The sequence below is a fragment of the Cavia porcellus genome, unplaced genomic scaffold, assembly GCF_034190915.1.
Source record: "Cavia porcellus strain 051 isolate PalLab524CR breed Dunkin Hartley unplaced genomic scaffold, mCavPor4.1 scaffold_16, whole genome shotgun sequence".
In the NCBI taxonomy this organism is placed as follows: Eukaryota; Metazoa; Chordata; class Mammalia; order Rodentia; family Caviidae; genus Cavia; species Cavia porcellus.
This window is the reverse complement of record NW_026947499.1, coordinates 26,320,119-26,341,803: the sequence shown is the minus strand read 5'-3', so window position 1 is coordinate 26,341,803 and position 21,685 is coordinate 26,320,119. Positions and strand designations below refer to the sequence as shown.

Below are 21,685 nucleotides of genomic sequence, written 5' to 3'. Positions count from 1 at the left end.
GAGAGAAAGAAGAGAGTTTAGACTCAAGCACAGGTGTTACGCACACGAGCTGATTGCTGCCTTAGGAAGCACCGCACTGGCCAGCTCTGACCAGGAGAGAGCGAGAGGCAGCGGGACGGACGGACGCACAGGAGATGAGCAGCCACCTAGGCCAAGCGAGTCAGGGCGAGGGGCAGGAGCAGCTAGGCTCTACCCTATCTTCCCAGGGCAGCTCAAAGGGGCAGGGGCATGGGCACAGCTATAGTTCCTGAGGGATTCTGGAAGAGACTCAGCCCTCATCCTTGGGGCTCTACAGTGCTTCAGCCTGAAACTTTTCTCCCACTGAAAGCAAGAAATTTAAACAACTGGCTCTTTTGGGCTCTCGGCCTTGTACTGTAAATGTAATAGTATAATTCTGGCATTAAAATTTTGTTTATAGATCACAGTTTTCTAGGCAACTTGGGTTCTAGGTGTTTTAATAAACAATGTTCTGGAAATGTCTTCCTGGTGCTATTCAACAGCAGAGGTAACAGTACAAAATGAGCAGGAACCAAGAAAGGGAATAGTCACAGGGCGGGTCTAAATCCTGAATAGAAACAACCCTGGGCAGCAGGATACCTCACCCCCACCCCAGCAGCCTCACCCACACAGGAATGTTTGTTGACAGACCTCATCACAATGTGTGTTCTCTTTTCAAGCAATCATACTGCACAGCAACCAGAAGAAACTGTCTTGTACTCTTACAAGGCTTCTCCACCACCCAGAAGCTCTACCACTCCTACGTGACTGTCACCTGGGGCTTAGTGAAGACTTGCCAGCCAGCAGGAAGGTCAAGGGGTACAGAGAAGCTCCAGGGCCATGTTGGCAAGGGCCTATGAGATGCTAAGGAGTGGAATCCTCCACAGTCCTGAATGAGATGCACATTCCTTCACCAAAGGCACATCTCCAAAAGGTGCTCAGTAGACTCACTGCTCACCACTGTGCCTCAGTTGCTCCCCATTCTCATTCCCCAGTGGCTCCTGGCTTTCAGCACAGAGCATGCATCTGATAATAAGTACTGGAGCTCTGCAGCCATCATGGTACAGTGGCTGAAGGCCTGCAACTCAGGGATGGTGGCTGTGGTCCTTGTCAACGAGCTGAAGAAGTTGGGTGGGATGACATGGTGCAAGGCAGCACTGAATGGAAACTCCAGGAAGTGCCTGGACTGCAGGTGACAGGACTTGTAGGTACCCTCTGAAGGCCCTCCACGTCCTTGGCGCTGACTGCCCAGAAGGACACAGAAAGAGCTTGTGCAGGCCCAGAACACACAGGGAGAGTGGCTCTCTTCCTCACAGGCCTTATCCTTTTCCCTAATCATTCTGGCTGACAGCAACAGTGCACACATATCATTTACAGGTCCTATCTTGGGCCAGTGTATACTTTGTCTTTCTAGCCCCACACAGCCCAAATGCCTCGGCTCTACTGTCTGGGCTCTACTTACCCGGCTGATGAGCTGCTCGCCTGTCTCAGAAGCAGTGATGAGTTTGCACAGGGCCTGAAGGGCAGGATTGGGCAGACCTAACCCAAGACAAGGATGGAAGTTATTCAGAGGGAACTCTGTACCCACATTTCTGCCACCTTCCAGGGAAACCCCAAATGCTCAGCATTGGTGGCATTTTTTTTTGTCAGAAGTGTGGCCCAGCATGACATGTATATCTATATGGCACCTGGGGGACTGTGGATCCCAGCAGAGGAAGGAGAGAGGCCTGGCCCTACTACAGTCTTCTAGGTGCAATGACAGTCCTGGGACTCCCTCGGGTGCTCAGGCAATCACCTCTGAGTTAAGCACCAAGGGAAGCCCTGAGAGTGTGCACCTCCTTCACCCTGGTGGCTAAGCAGCTTTGTCAAAATCACAGTTGCCAACAAGGGTTTCAGTTGCAATTGGTATTTGCTCAGCACAGCCTCACATCATCCCCAGAAAGGGCCGAGCAGGGACAATGCCTGCCCAGCATGGATGCCTCACCATGCAGACGTAAGACCGGGTGAAGAGAACACGTGTGCCCCAGATCAGCAATAGGAAGCTGCGGCTGGGGCTCCCTGTCACTTCTCACTTGCTATGTCCCAGCTCTAAGACCTAGCTTTCCGAATGCAGGGACCACATCCACCTCCTACCCTGCCTCTGCTGTGCACCAGATCCTTGGCCATCTGGCTGTACCAAGGCTGAACAGGTCCGTGCCTACCCAGCAGGGACTGGAGCGTGCTGCTGCACTGCTGGAGCCGGTCGCCTGGGTCGGAAGTCGGGAAGAAGACAGCTGCCGGCAGGCCGCTGGCTGGGGGGTCCAGCCGGAAGCCCACAGCAGTGAGGAGGGCCTGCCAGCCAGGGATGCCGCCCACTTTGTTCTCCACACTCTGCTGGGAGGTGTACATGGCATTGCGCTGCCCATTCTGGATACGCTGTAGGGATTTCTCCACCTGGCAAGGAAATCAGAGTCAGAGACTTTGCTAGGCCTGGTTCTTCTCCATGTGGCTCTGAGGGAACGTGAAGCCAACAGAAGCCAAAGCACATCGGCTGGGTGCTCAGGCGGACATCTCAAAAGGAAGGGTCCTAACAGGATGATCTGATCATCAGGTGGGTGTACTGAAGGATTCTGTCCTTTCCCTCACAGGAGGGGTCTGGCTCCAGACATTAATGCAACTTGCCTGAAAACAAGTCTCAGAACAGAGGCGGCCCGACTCATGGAGGGGCACCTTGTCGCTATAGGGTACACTTCAGCCTCCTCCGCATCCCTTTGCTGCCACAGCACCTCTCCCACCCGAAGTGCTCACTTCAGAGCCTTGGCTGGGAGCCTTGGCCCTCTTCCCCTACTTCCCAAACCACCTGGCCCCTGCATCTGTACATACACCCACACCTGGTCTGGCCCCTACACCTACAGAGCTCTGCTGCTATACCTCCCACCCATGCTCTCCTCTCCATAAAGTGTCCAGTGCCCTCTAGGCCTCAGCAGATGTCTGACACCTGGGGAACTTGCCGAGTAACCAATTCATTCTGCACTAGTGAGCATGTTGGCAGCACTACACATGGCCTTTCACGGGCTCACCCAAGTGGCCTCGCCAAGAGAAACCCTGTCCTAAGATGTCACTGGGCCTGAGGTCTTTCTCAGAGTGATCCACTGAGATGTTGGGGCTCAGACATCCTAAGCAAGAGGAAGTGGGCACTCACACCATCGAGGAGGAAGTGGGCATTCCTGAGCTGGAAGGCCCATGGGCCCACTGGGTTCAAGAAGTATTCAAAGTAGTGAGAAGAAGGCGGGGGCTGGTGAATTTGACCATGACACCCATATCCACGCCAGGAGTTAAAGCCAAGGAGAAAGAGAAAATGTGCCTAAGGGACTCCAGGCTGTGTGGCAGCTGAGAAGCCTGGCCTCGGAGAAGAAACCTATGGAGGTGAAGGCATTTTTTTAACCTAACAAAAATAGTCTAGAGCAGTGGCACTGAGGTAGGACTTAAGGGATGATGGGACCTGGGAAGGGACCCAGGCTGAGCAGTGGAAAGGGTAGCTTCCAGACACAGGTTGGCATCACTAGCGCCATCACTCAACACCCTCCAGGCCTGTGGACACATCTGCCTATAAGAGGGCTCTAGGATGCACTGGGCCTGACCTAAGAGCTGCTTGGAGCATAGCCAAGGTAGGCTTACTTGCCATACACTGATGACTGTCAGGTCAGAGAAAATTCCTTCTAAGGCACAATGAGCTAGAGAAAGGGACACAATTTTCTGTCATTAGATGTGCACAGAGAGCCACCACATCCAGGCCCAGGCCCCCGGGGTAGAGAGGACTTACTTAGGTCTTCCCCATGGGACAAGGATTTTGCATGGACCAGGGACCCAGGTACCTAGAACCCAGTGTGCTCCCAGGCCCTGCATGGAACTCTTCTTGGGGTGCTCCTTCCTGAGCATAGAGAGGGCCATGGTACATGCAGCTCCTGGCCTGCAAGGTGACGATGGCACAGGATCCTGGATATGGTATGCTTAAATGCCACAAAGGTCAGGGCAGATCAGGATTTGTCCTGCTGCCCCAAGACTCTAAAAGACTAGGAACTGTAAATGAGGCTATCCTGGCCTTCTTCAGGACAGCCTGCATTGTATCCTCCAGGGTGTACTTTCAGCTTGCCTTCTCCTCTTTTCCTCAGCCCAAGCTTGCTCTGAAGAGCCAGTTTTTCCCTCACTCTTTGCTTTTTCAAATAAACTTTGCTACCATTAAAAAAAAAAAAAAGGATTGTAAAAGAGCAGAAACTGCCATCCAGGCTGCTAGCAAGATAGAAAGATGGGGCAGGGATTATGTCACTGATTCTTGACCTAATTGGTAACTTTTAAATGTCTAGGTGATGTCAGGATTTCATGGGTACTCTCACCCATACCCTGGAAATATGGAGGCAGGACGAGGGCATAGACTTTTAACTGCATGTGACAGAAAGATCACTGGCATCTGAAAATAAAAAATCTGTTAGCTACTAGGGCCCTACTGTGTGCCAGACACTCATATTTTCTCTAATCCTTACAGTAATCTTAAAATGTTAGTTTCACCACTTCCTTCCAGGTGGGGAAAGGTGAGATCAGGTTGCTAGTGACTTGTCCAAAGCCACAGGGAAACACTCTTCTGCTGCCACACTGTCCCGCAGTCTTGGGGAGGCATGGAGCATCCATCTGTGACAGCCTACACACAGTGCCTTGTTCCCATCCCAGTGCCAGGGAAACCTCAACCCTCCCCTTTTCAATTCATTTCCAACCCGCTTTTACTGGCTCCTTCCACAAGCACAGCCCCAAGATACTGGCCTCTTACCAGGTGCAGCAGTACTCGCAGGGCATCCCGTGCATGCTCTGGATGCTGTAGGATCTCCGTGAGGGCCTGGCCAATGAGTGAGGAGGGACTGTTCAGCTTCACATCACTTCCAATGAGAAGGAACCCTGTAGAGAGCATGTTCCACTTCAGCAGTGGCTGGAAGCTCCACCCAGCTCTGCCCCCACCCCCAGCTGGTTCCAATCACAAAGCAATGCTCAAGTTAATTTAGTGGAGAGCCTGGCCCAGGCAGGACATCTACCTTACCGTAGCATCCTATGTCTCTTTCCTTTTAGGAATTAATAATTCCTACTGTTCAAGTAAGTGAAGACAGCAGATTTACAGTGAGAGGATCTTGGGAGGTACCTCCCAAGGAATGACTTGCTTTCCTTCCCTAAAATTCTTCTGCATCTCTTGGGAGGGAACATGCCCAAGATTCGGGGGGAGGATTAGCAGATGAGGGAGCCAGGGAAGAGATGTTCTTGAGTTCTAAGAATGAGCAAACTAAGTCTAGGTAGGGAAAGAGCAAGGAACATAGGCATCCTTACCTATCTCCATACTCAGCCCTTGGGGTCCCTACCTAGCTCCCTTCTGTCTACATGGCCTGAAGGAGTCTTAGCCCTGTTATGCAGACAAAAGGCTGAAGACAACATCTCTAAAGTTAACAAGGGGGGGGGGTAATAGCTCATTGGCAGAGTGCTTGCCTAGTATGCACAACGCTCTGGGTTCAATCCTGTTATGTTTTGGAACTAGATGTCCCCCAAGAGTCTCATGTACTCAAGTGGGGCTTTTAGAAGGTGACTGAATTATGGGGTTGCTACAGCTAACTTGCTATTAGGAGGCCAGGCTGGTTAGAGGGGAGTCGCTGAGTGATGGCCTGGAAGGACGGATCTCCCTCCCCAGCTTTTTCTCTCTGCTTCCTGGCTGCCACAATGTAAGCAGTTTTCCTTCTCCCAGACCCTTCTGCCTTATTTTTTGGGTTTTTTTAAACCTTCTGAATGTGGAATGAAAGTTCTGAACCATGAGCAAAAATAAATCTCTCTTTGCTAGAGTTGCAGGTATCAGGTATTTTGTTCTAACGACAAGGAATACACCTAAGACAGATTTGGGTATCAGAGAAGTAGGGTTGTTGCTGTGACTCTATCTGACCAAGTGGTTTAGAAACATTTAGAACTGGTTCAAAGAAGGAGTTTAGAAAGTTTTGGAAAAGCTGACTAGTGAAACCTAGAATGCTGTGAGCTAAGCTTAGATTGTAGAGTTTGGTTGGAGCTCAGACCAGAATGCTGACAGAAAAACAGACAGTAAAGACCAGAGTTAGGAGGTTTCAGTTGGGGTTAAGGACTCCATTGGCAGCTGTACTCAAGATCATATGCATTATGCTGTGGCAAAACATCTGTCTATGTTTTGTTCATGCCTGTAGACTATAAATGTCTGAGATTAGGGTGGCAGGTTAATTAATCTAGCAGAAGAAATTTCAAGGCAGTACAATGTTCAGGCTACAGCATGGATATAACTTGTTGCTTTTAGCAAGATTCACATTGAGAAATAGAAGTGTAAAGCCCATTTAAAAGATTTTGAGTTTCACTAGGAAAGAAGCTCTTGCAAAGGTGAGGCTTGTATAGTTTTAGTCAAGGAGAACTTGGTTGCTGAAAATATTACCATTTTAAAAAAGTCAAGTATTTGGTATTAGGACAGCAGAAAAGATGCCTTGTTGGCATTGCAAGAATCAGAAGACTCCTCATTTCTCAGAGTAAAGGATGTAAAGATATAAAGTTTTCATTTGAGAAGAGAGTTTCTGGGCACTCTGTTCCAAATGAGCCACCAAGGATATCAGCTCCTTGGGATTCAGTTCACACAGTGCTTGGCCATTCAGGCACTTGGAGGCCTCTGCAATCATGATTCAAGGGGACCTGATTACTGCTTGAGCTGGCAGCAGACTTTGATGTCATCCATGTGCTGCTGATTTTATGGGTACACAGAATACAAGAGTTGTGGGGGTTATGGAAACTGCCACTCAGATTTCAGGTAGTGTACTTCTAAAAGGACCATGCACGAAGCTGTGAGAGCGAAACAAAAAGTACAACGGATGACCCAGCAAGATGGAGAAGCCAGGAATGTGGGACATCTGGGGAAAGCCACAGGCAGTGAACAAAGCTACTCAGAGAGGCCATGGCAGTTTGTAATTGGCAATGCTTTAGGGGTGGAGCCACCCAAGTCCCTTGGAGTTCACATTTTTGCCCCAGATTCTGGACATGGAGAATTTAATATTTGCTCTGTTGAGTTTTAATACTGCTTTGCTTTTCCTTTCCCCTGTTATGGTTTATATTTGGGTACTTCCACAAAACCTCACGTGCTCATTTATGGGGTTTTTGCAAGGTGACTGAGTCATGGAGGTGCTATAGCTAAATGTGATGTTAGCAGGAGGAGCCTGTTTGGAAGAGGTGGGTCACGAGGGCTGTGATCTGGAAGGGCATGTCTTTTCCTTCACTCCTCCTGTCACTCTGCTTTCTGACTGCCATGAGGTGAGATGCTTTTCTCTACCTAGGTCCTTTCACTGCCAGCAGCTGAAACTTATAAAACATGAGTCAAAATAAACCTCTCCTGCTTTGCACTGCAGGCATCAGGTATTGTACCCAGAACTGTGACTAAGATACCCCATATTTCTCCCTTATGAAATGGAAATGCTTATCCTGAGTCATATTTTGGCAGTATTTAGCTTTTTATAGGGGCTCACAGCTAAGAATTTGCCTTGAATCTTGGAGACTTGGGAATTAGACTTTTCTGCAATGCTGAACTGTTAAGTCTTTGACAACTCTTAGAGATGGGCTAAATGCAATTTGCATAAAGAGATAGACATGAATCTGTTGGGTATCAGAGGCAGAACGTTATGGGTAGATCTAGGTGTCTCCCAAGAGCTTCATGCACTCAGGCAAGACGTTTGGAAGGCGATTGAATTATGTGGCGTTACAGCTGAGCTGGTGTTAGAAAGTAGGGTCTGGTTAGAGGAGGGTCACTGGGGACACGACCTGGAAAGACATATCTCCCTCTCTGTCTCCTTTCTTTTCTGCTTCCTGGCCACCATGACATGAGTAGCTTTCCTCTGCCCAAGCCCTCAGGCCACGCCATTTCTGTGTTTAAACCTGCCAAACATGGACTGAACCTTGTAAACTGTGAGTCAAAATAAATCTCTTTACCCAAAATACCCAGGCGCTGGGTACTCTTCAGCAATAAATAAAATGACTAAGACAAACCCTATGAAAATAAAGAGAACAGTATTATTGAAAATAATTTCCCCAAGAACAAAGTTGCAAATTCTGTATTGTCTCTCAATAAAATTGAATCAAGACTCAAAAATATGATATCTATAAGCACCTGGGGGAGACCTACAGAGGGCCAGGCCCCCAAAAACCGGTAAGATATTGTATGAGGCTCAGCCGGGCTCTGAGCCCCTTCTGCCCACCAGGAGTATGAACAAAATAGGTGTCATATGATGAGAAAGTGATGGGTCACTTCTGATTGTCTCATCTTCCCATCACTTTTCTTGCAATGCCTTGTGTTTCACAAGAAAATTCAGCCTAGGGCTTATAGATCCTCCTCGCTTGATACCACCCTGGTCAGGGTGGTAACATCAGCACCACCTCATTGTCTTGTTGTGGTACTACTAAGGACACTGAGCTTCAGAGAGGGTAAGGAATCTGTCTTAGATCACACAACTATAGCACAGAGCTATCTGCATCCTAACCCTTCATCAAATCAAAGGCCTTTCCTACCAACATGGTGTTTTGAAGGAGGTTGCCATGAAGTGGGTCACTCAGTTTCTGACACCAGTTCTGCATGGAGACTCTGAAAATGTCTGCTGCTCCCTGGCCCAAAGAGCAATCTTTCTACCATAGTAGAGACACACTCGTGTGGCAGAGTGGAAGGTCCCCCTCTGTTTCCTCTACAGCTGCCCTCCCTGCCTTCCCCCTGCAGAATGAAGTGGGGGGCCAAGGCGTCCGACCCCGAGGCCCACCTGCAAGGCTGTGCAGCATCCTACCTGCCCAGTTGGAGGGGTGTGAGAAGGCCTTGCTGCTCTGCACTACCTTCATGGCCTCTCCCAGAGCAGCACTGGCCTTCAGGCCATTCAGCAGAGATGAGTAGAAGGCGTGGATGAACATCTTGGAAGCCGCCACTGGCACTGGCCACAGAGACACAAGGACACACTGTGCGCCAGCAGCCAGGAAGGCTCGTGTCAGTGCCACCACCCCATCTGCGGTGACCCTGCTGTTGGCCTCCTGGGAGGAGCCAAGTACCACGAGCTTCACGGGCAGCCGCAGGTCCAGGAGGTCAGCGGCTGTGAGCAGCAGCTCCCGCAGAGGCGGGCAGTCTGAGATACTCTCGCCATCACTGGCATCGTCCTGTACGCGCAGGGACTCAGGTATTGTGTAAGGGTGGCCGAAGGAGCTCTTGCTGCTGGCAGGGTTGCCATCCACACTGGGTGTGAGGACCAAGGCTGACAATTTCCAGGAGATATGGGTGGCGAAGTGGACACACTCAGCCTGGGTCAGAGCACTCATGACCCTCTCCTTGGTGGCCACACTGCCCACCAATGGCTGGCAGCCCAGTAGCTCAGACACCATATAGGCTTCCTCCTCAGCGGATGGCATGGGCCCCCACAGCCATCTGTCCATCACTGCTGATGGGAGCTTGGGATTGCCGATGACAGCTGCCATGGATGTAGAGCTGGAGTATGAGGGTGGGCTCTTCCTCAGGTGACCCTAAAGGGGAGGGTACATAGACAGATCACCGTCAGAAAGGAAGGGTGGCTGGATGTTTCAGAAGCACCTGTTTTCCAATAGCCTCATTCATTCTAATTTTTCAACCTCTTTTTGACACAGACACCTGACTCAACAGAGATTTATACCTGCTGTGAAGAGCACTTAAGAATAACCAGGATGGGACAGGAGAGGAGACCCTTCCTGTGGGCCATCTCGAGATGGCTGGGAAAGAGGTACTGCAGGGACAGGTATGAGATGATCTGGTTCTCGTGTTCAGACTGTGTTTGATGTCCTACAGTAGAGGTGACCAGCTCCTGATCAGCCAGGGACTCGGAGAGGGACTTGTTAAATCATACAAGTCAGTCTCAGGGAAGATGGGGCCAAATTAGAAGCTCTAGGGATTGAAAAGAGTATTCTTCATCTTTACATACTGCTAGATAATATCACTGAATTATAAAGTCAGGATAAAGGGCCCAACAAAGCTAAAACTTTTCCTTCATGATAACTCTTGGCACATTTTGTGAAACACTAAGTTCCAGGTTAATTCAGAGTAACTTTGGAAGCTCTGATAGGTGCCATCTTAAACAGGGTAAGAGAAATGCCAAGCTTGCCGGGAAACAGGCCTTCTCCAAATCAGTGGATGAGTTGGCAAATAGTCCTTCACGGTTACTATCATAATAGAGGCTTTCTGCAGACTGACATCTTCTGATTCATCAGTGGCACTGTGGGGAGGCGGCTGGCCACTGGGTGGCACATTCCAAGGAAGATTACCTTGCTTAGCATCTGGGATCCACAAGCAGTCACAGAAACAGTAAACTGGAGAATCCTTTCTTTTACTTTGATTTATTTCTGCCTCATGAGAAAATATACAACTCAGCTATAAAGACAGTCTAAATTAAGATCTTCAAAAAGGCATGAGCCAGAAACTGATCCCATGTGAACCTGCCAACAACCCAGTTCAACCAACGGGCCAACAAGGACCAGTGGGGCCCCCTGTGTCCAGGGCCTGACGCCTCAGTTCCCTCCCAGAGGCAGCCCCAGAGCTCTGTGCATTACCTTTGAGTATGGGCCAAGTGAGCGGATGGCAGGCACGGCGATGAGGGTGAAGCGTTCATACAGGTACTCGTTGGAGGAGCTGCCCTTCAGGAGGGCAAAGGGGATGAGGTAGAGTTCCCCCTCCAGAACCAGTACCAGTTGCCGGTGTCGGCCCACAGGGCCACTGGAGTGCATCAGGCCCTGCGGAACAAGCACAACAAGCTGATCCATGGGGTAGGGGCTTTGGGATGCCATGCACATCCTGGAACCCAGGAAAAGGGTACAACAATGACCAGGCAGGTCCAGACTTGCAGGGACAGTGGGGTGTGGGGATTGCTCGGGCACCACTGAGAGATGTGTTTGCTCCAGGCCTGGCGGGGGAAGCACAGTGGGGGCTTCTGCTGCCTGGCAGGAGAGAAAGTCAGAGGACAGTTTCTTGACACAGATGACTCGGGGTAGGTGGCAGACTAGAGGTATTAGCCATGAAGGAGATGGCCCATAAAGACAAGGATAGACTCTGGAAGACCCAGATGCTTCCTGGGGTGTCATGGTGCACCACAAAATGTGAGGCAGGGAATGTGTTTGCACACAGACCTTTAGAACAAGGTAGACACAACCTTCTCAAAATGGGCAGCCAGTACTCAACAGGGTGGGATGTGCTCTCCACTCAGAGGGACAAGAGGCTAGAAACTCAAAGGAGAGAAAGTTCAGGGGCCTCGGATGGCATCTCCTGGAGAAGGATCAATGACTGCTCCTCTTCTCAGGAAATAGACACCCACTCATTCCACAGTAAAGGCACACCTTTCCAAAAAGGTCAGTGATGGAGACTGAAGTCTGGGAACCTGAAGAGGGTGAGGAGGCAACTATGAGAACCGGATCCACCCAGCTCAGGCAGCAGAGGCACGAGATACAGCCACTGCCCAGCAGCTTGGAGGGAGGCGACAGGGGGCACAGACAAGCCACAAGCCTTCTCTTTCCCTCACCCGTTCTGCCCAGGCAGGACTGACAAGCTGTGCCTGTAGGAGACAAACATGCTTGCCTGACCCAGCTGCCCTGCTGCCCTGAGCACTTGGCTGAGGGTGGCAGAAGCACTCAGCTAACCCAAAGTGACACATGCCTGGTGGGACATACAGGATACACAAATTCCCATGACTTAAAAAAAAATTCTAGCTACACTGGAACAAAGTACAAATTAAAACTGTTAGGTCAGGTTTGCTTTCAGAGTGCTTTCCTAGGAAAAACTAAAGGAATTGCTGTGACTACTGGCAGGGAGGACCAGGCTGTAATAGAGTGGGCCCAGGGCTGTCTGTGGGTCATTCTGGGTCTGCATAGGGAGTAAGCAGAACTGCAGCACTGGATCCCTGTGCACTGAGCTCCGTGCCCAAGGGTTCTAGCCAGACCTGCTGGGGCTGTGGCTCTGGGGTTCCTCTGAAAGCAGTGCTACCATGCTGGAAAGTGTGCCAGTAGCTTTGGGCAGCAGGCATCAGTGGCAGAGCTGAATGGGCTATGCCCTTGGGGGTAGGGTCAGTAGCTGTGATGGTGGCAACTTCTTACCACTCCATAAGAATTATGCTGCAGATAAGTGTATGGGGGTGTGGGGGGGTTGTCAGCCACCTGCCACTTGCAAGTGCGTGTTACAGGTGCCAGGCCGACAAAGCTTTGACAAGGTGTCAGCCCCAGGCCTGCAGGTGCCCCCAGAGCTCCTGTTTACCCAGGCCCACATCCCAGGTAGGCCTGGTCAGACGTCATGTCACAGGCCACTGAACTCCCCTGGACACACATTCTTCACGGACAAGTCTCTGGTCATGATAGGACCTTTTCAGGGGAACCAAAAGCAAACAATGGAAGGCTGGGTGAGTTATGGCTTATAATTAGATATTCTGGCAAAGCCTCATGCATTCATAGGTGGGGCTTTTTGGAGCTGTCTGAATCTAGGGTATATGATACTGAGATCAATGGTATGTGGTACTAAATTAGTTCACTGATTGAAATAAACAGAGTCCTGGGTGTGACTGAATGGATTTACTGAAAACAGAGGCCCCACCCTGAGTGTGGACAGACAGGATAAAAGATGGAACGCAGGGTGCTGCTGCTTGCTGCTTTGCTGTCTCCTGCCTGCCGTGCCATGGACTGCTTCACCTATTTGATGCCCTTCTGCTGTACCACCTTGCCTTGGAGACAGCTGATTATGGTCTGAAACCTCTACAAAATGTTAGCTGAAATAAATCTTTGCTCCTCTAACTTTGGGTGTTGTGTATTTTGTCTCACTATCAAGAAAATAGCACAGATTTTGGTACCAGGAGTGAGTCATTGTTGTGACTGTAGCTGATCATAAGGTTCAGAGCCTTTTGGAATTGACTTAAAGGGAGAGTTGGAGATGAAGAAGCAGCCCTGTAATGCTGTAAGCTGAACCTGATGGGAGGAGAATCTAGTCAGAGTTTAGAAGACCAGAATGTATACAATACAGCTGGAAGAGACCAGGCTGAAGAGGTTTTAACTGGGAAGAAAGACTCCATTAGCAGTTGGACTCCAGATCAAGTATGTTATCCTCTGCCAAAAAGTTGTCTGCAATTTTCTTATGACCAGAGATTTTGCATGAGACTGAGTTTAGGAGCAACAGATTACTCTGGTGCAAAAAATTTCATGACAGTCTAATGTCGAGGCAGTGGCATAGCTACTGTTGGGGTCTTTTACCAGCAGTACCTTGAGAATCAACAGCCAACAATCACCTTGCCACCATCCACATGGTGATGGCTTTATGTGCATGCTGAATGCAAGAGCTGTAAGATCAAGAAGGCTTCCACATAGACGTCAGAGGAAGACCTGGGAGACCTGGCAGTGGCTCTGAGAGACCAGTTTATGAAGCTGTGAGTGTGAAGCTGAAGGCACAGTACAGACCTCAAAGGATTGGAGATGCCAGAAATGTGGACCATTTAAGGAGAATTCCAGGGAGTGAGAAAATCCAGCCCAAGGGAGAAGACATGGGAGCTACAATCAATGGGAGAGCTGTAGGGGCAGAGCCACCCAAATCCTTTGGAGTTCACGTCTTGCCACAGATTACATTAGATGTTGGATATGGAACTACAGGACTTAATGTTTGTCCTGCTGGATTTTGGTCTTGTTTTGGTTCTATTCCTTTCTACCCTCCTACTGTACATTTTATAATGGAAATGTCTATCTTGTACCATTGTATGTTGGAAGTATTTAACCTTTTTTGTTTGTACAGGGACTCACAGATGAGTTTGCCTTAAGTCTCAAAAGAGACTTGAGACTTGGACTTTTCAGCAATGCTGAAACTGTTACAGCTTTGGCAACTCTTAGTGAAGGACTAAATCCCTTTTACATAAAGGGATGTGCATGAGTCTTTTGGGGGCAGAATGTTATGGTTTGTATCTACAAAGCCTCATCACTCATGGGTGGAGCTTTTCAGAGCTGGCTGGATGTAGGGTTCACACTAGGATTTGGGGTTATGTGTACTAAATAGTCCACTCATTAGAATTAGCATAGTTCTGGGTACAGCTGAATGGATTTACTGAAGATAGACCCATGATGAGTATGTATGGCACCACTCAGGAGACTTGTAGCCTGGATGGAATACAAAGGAAAGAAGGCAGACTCACTGTTGCTGCTGCTGCTGCTTGCTGCTAGGCAGCGGACTGTTTCTCCTCCACCATGCCACACTGCCTTGGAACCACCTGATTATGGACTAAAATATCTACAAACTATGAGGCAGAATAAACCTCTCCTCCTTTAACTGTGGGTGTCAGGTATTTTGTTTCAGCAATCAAAAAGTAAGTAAGATACTATCAGTGGGCCTAGAAAGCCACTCTGTCACTTGAGTCGTGGCCAGGTGATCACCTTCCCACAGCCAGCTCCATAAGGAAACCAAGGTACCACACAACCTGATGCTCAGCAGGCTCCAGCCAGCAGGTGCAACTCCCATGCACACAGGCTCTTGCCTGGTAGCTGATGGCTGCCCACCTAGAGTTCTTGTGGCTTAAGAAACATGTGGGCCATGCAAATCATTAAGGCTCAAAGGACAAGTGGACCCTACATGAGACTACGCCCTACTATGGGGACTGACTCATTTTCATGGGGTACCGACACTGGTGGTTTTAGTCATGCAGACAGCTTGTGATAATTGCTTATATTTTTCCTCCTCTTAATGAGTTGTGGAAATGCTGTTTGTCCTTGGGTGATGTCTGTCCTCATTTGAAAATCTCCACAGATGTCTCAATCAGAAATCTGTTAGATAGCAAGTGGCAGGGCTGCTGTCTCCAGGGGCTTGTCCTCCACTCCAGACTTTTTATCTAACTGATTCTTTGGAGAGAATGTCCCCAGCTATGTCTAAGACACTGGAGTGCCCAGCACCTTCCCTGTCTGTCCTGAGGCAAGCTATTCATTAAGCTACTTAGTTTTCAGGATCACTTAACAAACAAATATTAAGGGAGTCTTCAGAGTGATTACTGTCATAGCCCAGTTACAACCAAGCTCTCCTTGCAGCCCAACACTCACCAGAGCCACAGCCCTGTGAGTGTTCTTTAGGTGAGGGCCTGAGGCAATGTCCCTGGGCTCCCTACTTTAGGATAGCAGTTTCCCAATCTAAGTGGCCCAGACAATAAGTTTTTTTTTTTTTTTTTTTGGTCTTTTTCGTTTTTATCGGTACCAGGGATCGACCTCACGACTGGCTGCTTGCAATAAGATAAGTTTTAAGGACATTTTTTAGGTCTTGTCTGTGAGCAGAGGTGAATAAACAGTATTCTTTCTGGCCAAAGTTATTTAATCTTGCTCTGTGCCCTATAACCTTTCCTTAAGCCAAATCAAATAAAATTAAATGGCAAATAGAGTTTAAATAAAAAGATAAGGGGACAGAGCCTGTTGTAACTAGAACAAGACCAAATTCCAGAATTCTGAAAGGCCCCCAGGTCTCGGTCTTTAAAGATTGACTTGACCAAACCAAGGAAGCTGTGGCTTTGATGCCTGCAGTCCTGGCTTCAGCAGCCCTGGCTTTAGATGAAGCCCATCTGCAGTCTGAGGAGGGATCTGGCTGGGAGTGTATGAGTGGTTTTGCCCAGGGCAGCTCCAAAGGCCCTTCGTCATACATGTATGCTATTGGAGGGGTCAAGAGCAGAACTCTGAGGCACACTCAAAAGACCATTTTCACATGTGGTCCTGTACATTTGGGTGGGGGGAATAGGAATGATCCCATCTGTCATTTCTCAGCCAGTGGGGAAGACCAAGTCCAAAGCACAGATTACTATCCTTCAGTCTAACCGATGGAAAAGATAGTGCTGCAGCCACAAACACATCCCAGTCCCGTTCACACGGAACACTTGCAACTTGCCTTGGTGACATTTCCCTCCCCTGTGTATCAGACAGGATTTGACTTAATGTTTGATGATGGCTCATGTGCAGATGTAGCTGGGCCCTCCTCAAGGATAAGTGGACAGGCTCACCCCATCCTGACAGCAAAGGACGGCGTGGTTCCAGGAAAGAGCCATGGCAGCGCTTCCCTTAAGCCAAATTAAATCAAAAGCTGGTGTAAGGCCTACGGTGAAATATTATCTATTCTACTTTTCATACTGTCTGACCTCGTCCCTTATCCACAGGACTGCGACTAAACAAAGGCAGTTGTTCAAATAATTATATGCCCCATGTGAAGAGGCTAATCGTTTTAGTCTTGAAGTGTCAGTGAATCATAATCGAGGACTTTCGGTTTTGATTTGTAGCCTCATTTGAAAAGAGAAGGTCTGTTTGGCAGCTGACAGCACAAGGCTCCTGGGCTGGTTGATGGGTGTGTATCGCCCTCTAGTGGGCTCCAGTGCACTTGGCAGCTCACAGGAGGAAGTGGAGAATGAGCTGGGCCTCCCTTTCCGGGGCAGCCAGGAGAGAAACCACCTAGGCACTCCTGCTGCACACCCTCAGCTGTCTTCTACAGGTTTAGGAAAGCTAGGAAGTAAACAGATGAAAGTGGGGTAGACAGGACCTCTAATTAGACTCCGACTTCTCAGGGAAACGTTTTTACTGAAACAAAATGGATGTTTTTGTTTTATTCAATTTAAAAACTTTTATGCCCTGTGTGGTGGTGCATACCTGTGATCCCAGCACTCAGGAAGGTGAAGTAGGAGGATTTCTGCAAGTTCAAGGCCAGCCGTATGTACGCAGTGAGTTCAAAACCAGCCTGAACCACATAGTGAGACCTAGCCTCAGAAAACCAAAAAACAGCAGAAGTGAAAAAAACAAATGGAAAAGGTTATAGTGAAAATGATCTTTCAGGTACAAAAATAATGATGCTTAAAATAAAAGATATTAGATGAGCTTAGAAAAAGATGGAAACAAAAAATGCCCCCACATAGGAGACACACGGGATCCAAGAAACAGATCTAAACAGAGATTCAGTAGATTAAAATCTCCATGGAAAGTATATGCAACAGACTGAACAAAAGAAAGGTAGAATTTCATATCTTGAAGACAGAATTGTAGCTAGTGATCATGAAAAAGAAAGATATTTTTAAAATAGCAAGAGACCATGAGAAATCAATCCAACAGCTACAAGATGAAGTAAAGATTAACACAAAATTGGTTGGGGTCAATTAGAAAGCTAGAGACAGCACAAATGCCATAACAATCATAAATATATACACACCTAATACAGGAGGCATCCAAATATATAAGACAGTTATTGGTAGACATGGAAAATCAAATAAGTGATAACATAATTGTAACGGGAGACTTCAATACCACATTGTCACAGAGAGACAGATCAATTAGATAGAAAATCAGCAAAGAAATATCAGAGCTAAACCAAACCTGTGAACAAATGGACTTAGTAGGAAGAAGCCACACCCTGAGGCCCCACTGCCATCAGGGGAGCATTGGTGAACTACCACCACTTGCTTCTTCACCACCCCAGGAACCCCAGATTGGAGGAACCCAGGTTTCTAGTCCAACACACTACACTGAGAGACTGGCAGTCAGTGTAAAAGCTTCTGGGATGCAGCAATGGGCTGATTCAGAGGAACACAGGGAAATTTGAAGATAAAGAGCAAAAGGCAATCTCAGACTTCCAGCCCACACAGAACAAGTGCAGGAGACACAGACAGAGTAGAAATTAGAAGTCATACACCTGGAATGATAGCCATTGTTAATATACTATTACTTTGTTTTGAAATCCTGTATTTTCTTTTGTTTGGTTTTATTGTTTCATTTTGTTTGTTTTATTATGTCTGATGGTCTGGGCAGCTACTTGGAAGATAACAAGATACATTACGAGCCATTGTTGATTTCCTATTATCTTGTTCTGAAGTTCTGTATCACTTTCATCATTTTGTTTTAATTGGCTTTATTCTGTTTTATTCTCTTTTAAAAATACATATTTAGTGTTTTTTTTGTTTTCTTTTGGTTTGGGCTAGGTTTTTTTGAAACAGTCTTGCTGTTTAGCTCAGCCTGGTCTTGAGCTACATAGTCCAGGCTGACCTTGCATACATAGCAATCCTTCTCCCTCTGCCTCTCGAGTGCTGGGATTCTAAGGCATGCATTACCATAGCTGGATGTGTTTAGTTATTTATTTAGAGGCAAGTTTTCCCTCTGTTGTCCTAGCTGGCCCTGAGGTCCTAGGCTCAAGCAATCTTCCCACCACTTGGCTGGGATTACAGGCATGAGCCATGCCACTCAACTATAATAGATGACTTTATTAGCCAAGAAATGGTGCTTGCTCTGGTAATTTACTTTAATGGCTTTAAGAACATTCCACTCTGTTTTATTTGAAGCAAGCAAACACCCTTATTGTGTTTAAACACCTAATTCATGAAAAAGGAATACTTTTAAATATCAGGATTTAGAGAAATGCTTTTGACTCAAGAGACCGATAGGCACGAGCAAGAGCCTTCACCTGCATTTGTACAAATAGCTCCTTCTCAGGGTGAATGTGCAAGTGCTCCTGGCAGCTGGAGTGAGTTGACATGTACCTGGTGGCAGGACCTATCTCCCTCCCCAGTCAGCTCTCTAAAACACTATTCTGATTGATGTTCTATCTTGTTTAGGGCTTGAGTCCATAAATTCCGCCTTCCAATACCCCCGGGGGACATCGGGGTGTTAAAAAAATGGGCTGCTACTAGCCCATTAGCTTATTTTTATTCTTTAAATCACAAGGGAAGGCCCTTGGGTGGAAAGACTGGGAAGACTAGGAAAGACAGGGAAACATCCAGGGCTGCTTTCATACTCTGGGTGAATCTGATTGAGGGGACTCTGGCACTGTGTCCATTTCTCTCCCAGGTGAAGACCCTGAGAGCTCTGAGGCTGCTCTCAGCTTCCACTGCTGATTTCCCTCCGAGGTATGGGGCCCCACAGTCACTATCACTACTGTGCTGCAGACACATCCACCAGGCCATGATTGTGCTCCACAATCACCCAGTACCCAGTGCTACACCAGCTGGTGGATAGAAGCAGGCCTGGCTTCTAACCAGTTCACTGTAAGTGGCATAAGAAGCCAAGTGACTCATTTCTTCATTAAGTCCTCTGCTTTTTATGCCGATGTAGGCCACATACCACTCCATCAACCTTACTGAGTGTCCCTGTACACCAGGTCCAGGACCAGCTGCTGTAGACAGAAATGGGGGACATTTTCCTTCAGACAATGTGGCTAAGTCACAAGGTAGAAAACAAGAGGCCTGCAGAGAGCCAGGTCCTGAGTCCAGTCGACTACCTGTACCACACTGGTACCACAAGATGTACCAGTGTGTAGGGCAAGGGTGGGGGTGCAGGGCCAGAGAGGCCTCAGCGGTTGCACTTGAGCTGGGCAAAGTGCGCGGAGCCTGACCGCTCCGGACGCCTTTCACTCATCCAGGTCAGTCAAGGCTTGCCTCCCTCTGCCCCCTGCTCCCTCATCCCACTCGACATTTGGGGGCACTGTGGACCTCAGGACAAGCAGGAGGGCATGTGGGCCGTGGGTTACCCAGATGGTGTGCAGGACAGGTGGAAAAGCAGCCTAAGGGGCTAGGTGAATATCTCTTCCTCTGAGGGTGGCATAAATCAAGGCAAGTTCCTCCGAATTAGGAAGGTCTGAGCAGTCACGTTCCCTCACTAAAGGAGGGCCAAAGGGCGAGGGTGCTGAGGGGAGAAAGGTGGCACACTGCACGCTTCAGCATTGCATGGGGTGGTCATATCCAGTGGTGGTGGTGCAGGAAATGGTCAAAAGGTGTGGCAGTAGATCCCTGCTTGAGGAGGTGCTTTTGGCACAGCAACTACCCCTTACCAGTTAACAGCTACTTTGGTAACACAGCATGCTCTGCACAGTAGTCCCATCCTAGGGCTCACCTGGCTTGGCAACATGGTTCTCATTCTCCAGTGAGAAAACAGAGACCAAGGAAGGACAGAGCTTGGCCAATGCAAGGGCCAGGAAAGGGCCAGTGCCAGAGGCCGTTTCAGCTGCTGGCTCGCAGGGCTCTGATTTTCATGCATCTGGCATTTCCAGCAAGGCAAAGCCATCGGGCGCTGGGGGAAGAGCAGCCACCTCCTAACCGTGAGTACAGCTGACACATGATCTCAAGAGGCTAGGCAGACAGGTATAGGCATTTTCTGGGGACACAGAAATCCTTGTGAAGAGAGCCTCTCTTCCTGAAGGGCAGCTCTCTCTGCACACAGACCTACCTGCAGTGGCCATTGCGAAGGGACCACACCTGCCCCACCCATGGCAGGCTCTCCTGGAGTGGGTCCCACAGGAGGACACCTGTCAGTTCACCATTCTTATCCACAGGAGTCCTGCCTAAAGAGCTCTATCTGAATTAAAATGTGATGCACATGGACCCTGGAGCTGTGCGGCAGGAAACCCCTCATGGCCATCTCTGCCAGGGTGTCTACTGCTGGACTACAGTGCAGTTGGTGACTCCTGACCCCAGCTAGGCCAAGGGAAGGAGCAAGGCGGGACACTTCTCTGAGGCCTGTTCTCAGCAGAAAGCCCAGCCATGGCTCCAAGTGGTTCAGATGAGATTTCAGAGTGGGGAGGCAGGGAGGTGGGAGACATTCACTCCCTGCAGGGTTGCCAGGGCACGAAGAAGGACCACAGGTCCCTAGCTGTCTTCCACCGATCTGTGTCCCTGCCTGAACCTCACAGAGGTATAGGCTGGCAAGGGAGCAGCATGTCATGTTGTTGCTAAGGATGCCAGCATTGCATTCACTTAGTTTGTGACGAGCTGGACTAGAACTTGAACCCAGCCCTGCTAACCCCAGTTGAGGGCCTCGGCCAGCAACACGCAGCCAACCGAGAAGATGCATCCAGTGGAGCATTCACGTGTGACTGAGAAGGCACACATCCTGAGGAATGTCTGGTTGTCTTGAGAGCCTGTTTTTGTATCTTGGGGGGATACACGGATGCACTGACCAGTAAACAATGTGTCTTGACACAGGGAGCCTCATGCCCCGGGAGGCACTTACCCCTTCCATGGGTGCAATGAGCAGGTCATACAGAGCACGGAGTGGGGGCTTGGCAAAGGAGCTCTGCCTCCGGGGCAGAGATGAAGTGCCGTCCTTGATGGGTGACATGGTGTTACTGAACAAGCTCGTCATGCTCTGGCAGCTCCTGTGGAGAGAAGGGGTGAGAGATGAACCAGGCCCATGTGGCAGGTGGGGTCACCAGCCTCCCTCCCAGCCATGGCACCTCTCTTCCCTTCCAGGTGGTTTTCATGTAACAGTGAGCACTCTAAGACACTGTGGCACACGCCAGCTGCACACAATAGTTTCCATTTCTGTGGGATTTTCCTCACATTATCAATGTCCCAAAGTGCTGTTCAGAGGATTTAATTACATGCTGTGTGGCACAATTGTGCACAGGCAAACGTGAGGACCATAAGGAATCAGAGGAACCAGGCTGAAAAGGGCAGCACCCCACTGCTGGCTCCAGCATGCACTCAGACCAGCCCCTGGACAGTCCCTGCCTAAGCCCTGCCATGGCGCAGCTCTGCAGCCTTGGCGGGTAGGAATGCTGGGAGCTGCAGAAAGGCTTGTTCAAGTGTGGCTGCAGAGTTTGTCTGTGATTTTCAATTTCTGTTGCAATGTCTCCAGACACTTAATACCCCACTTGTCACACTCTTGATACAGGATG

The 21,685-nt window shown here is 48.9% G+C and overlaps 1 protein-coding gene and 1 long non-coding RNA gene across 11 annotated transcripts in view; one reads left to right on the top strand and one right to left on the bottom strand.

Moving 5' to 3' along the window:
* The window catches only part of LOC134470777 (uncharacterized), a 29,218-nt gene extending 16,395 nt beyond the window's left edge, over window positions 1-12,823 (top strand). For 2 of the 3 annotated variants that reach the window (XR_010039936.1, XR_010039934.1), the window contains 3 exons: window positions 8,768-9,212; window positions 9,673-9,800; window positions 12,586-12,823. This is a non-coding gene — a long non-coding RNA (uncharacterized LOC134470777). The remainder of the gene's footprint in view (window positions 1-8,767; window positions 9,213-9,672; window positions 9,801-12,585) is intronic. The other variant, XR_010039935.1, reaches the window with a different exon arrangement.
* Window positions 1-21,685, bottom strand: part of Ttc28 (tetratricopeptide repeat domain 28) — a 693,050-nt gene that overhangs the window by 10,832 nt on the left and 660,533 nt on the right. For all 8 annotated transcript variants that reach the window (XM_063227059.1, XM_063227060.1, XM_063227061.1 and 5 more), the window contains 6 exons: window positions 21,019-21,163; window positions 10,609-10,788; window positions 8,832-9,552; window positions 4,799-4,923; window positions 2,199-2,430; window positions 1,460-1,536 (listed from right to left, as the gene is read on the bottom strand). In XM_063227059.1, coding sequence (XP_063083129.1) covers window positions 1,460-1,536; window positions 2,199-2,430; window positions 4,799-4,923; window positions 8,832-9,552; window positions 10,609-10,788; window positions 21,019-21,163 — 1,480 coding nt within the window. The remainder of the gene's footprint in view (window positions 1-1,459; window positions 1,537-2,198; window positions 2,431-4,798; window positions 4,924-8,831; window positions 9,553-10,608; window positions 10,789-21,018; window positions 21,164-21,685) is intronic.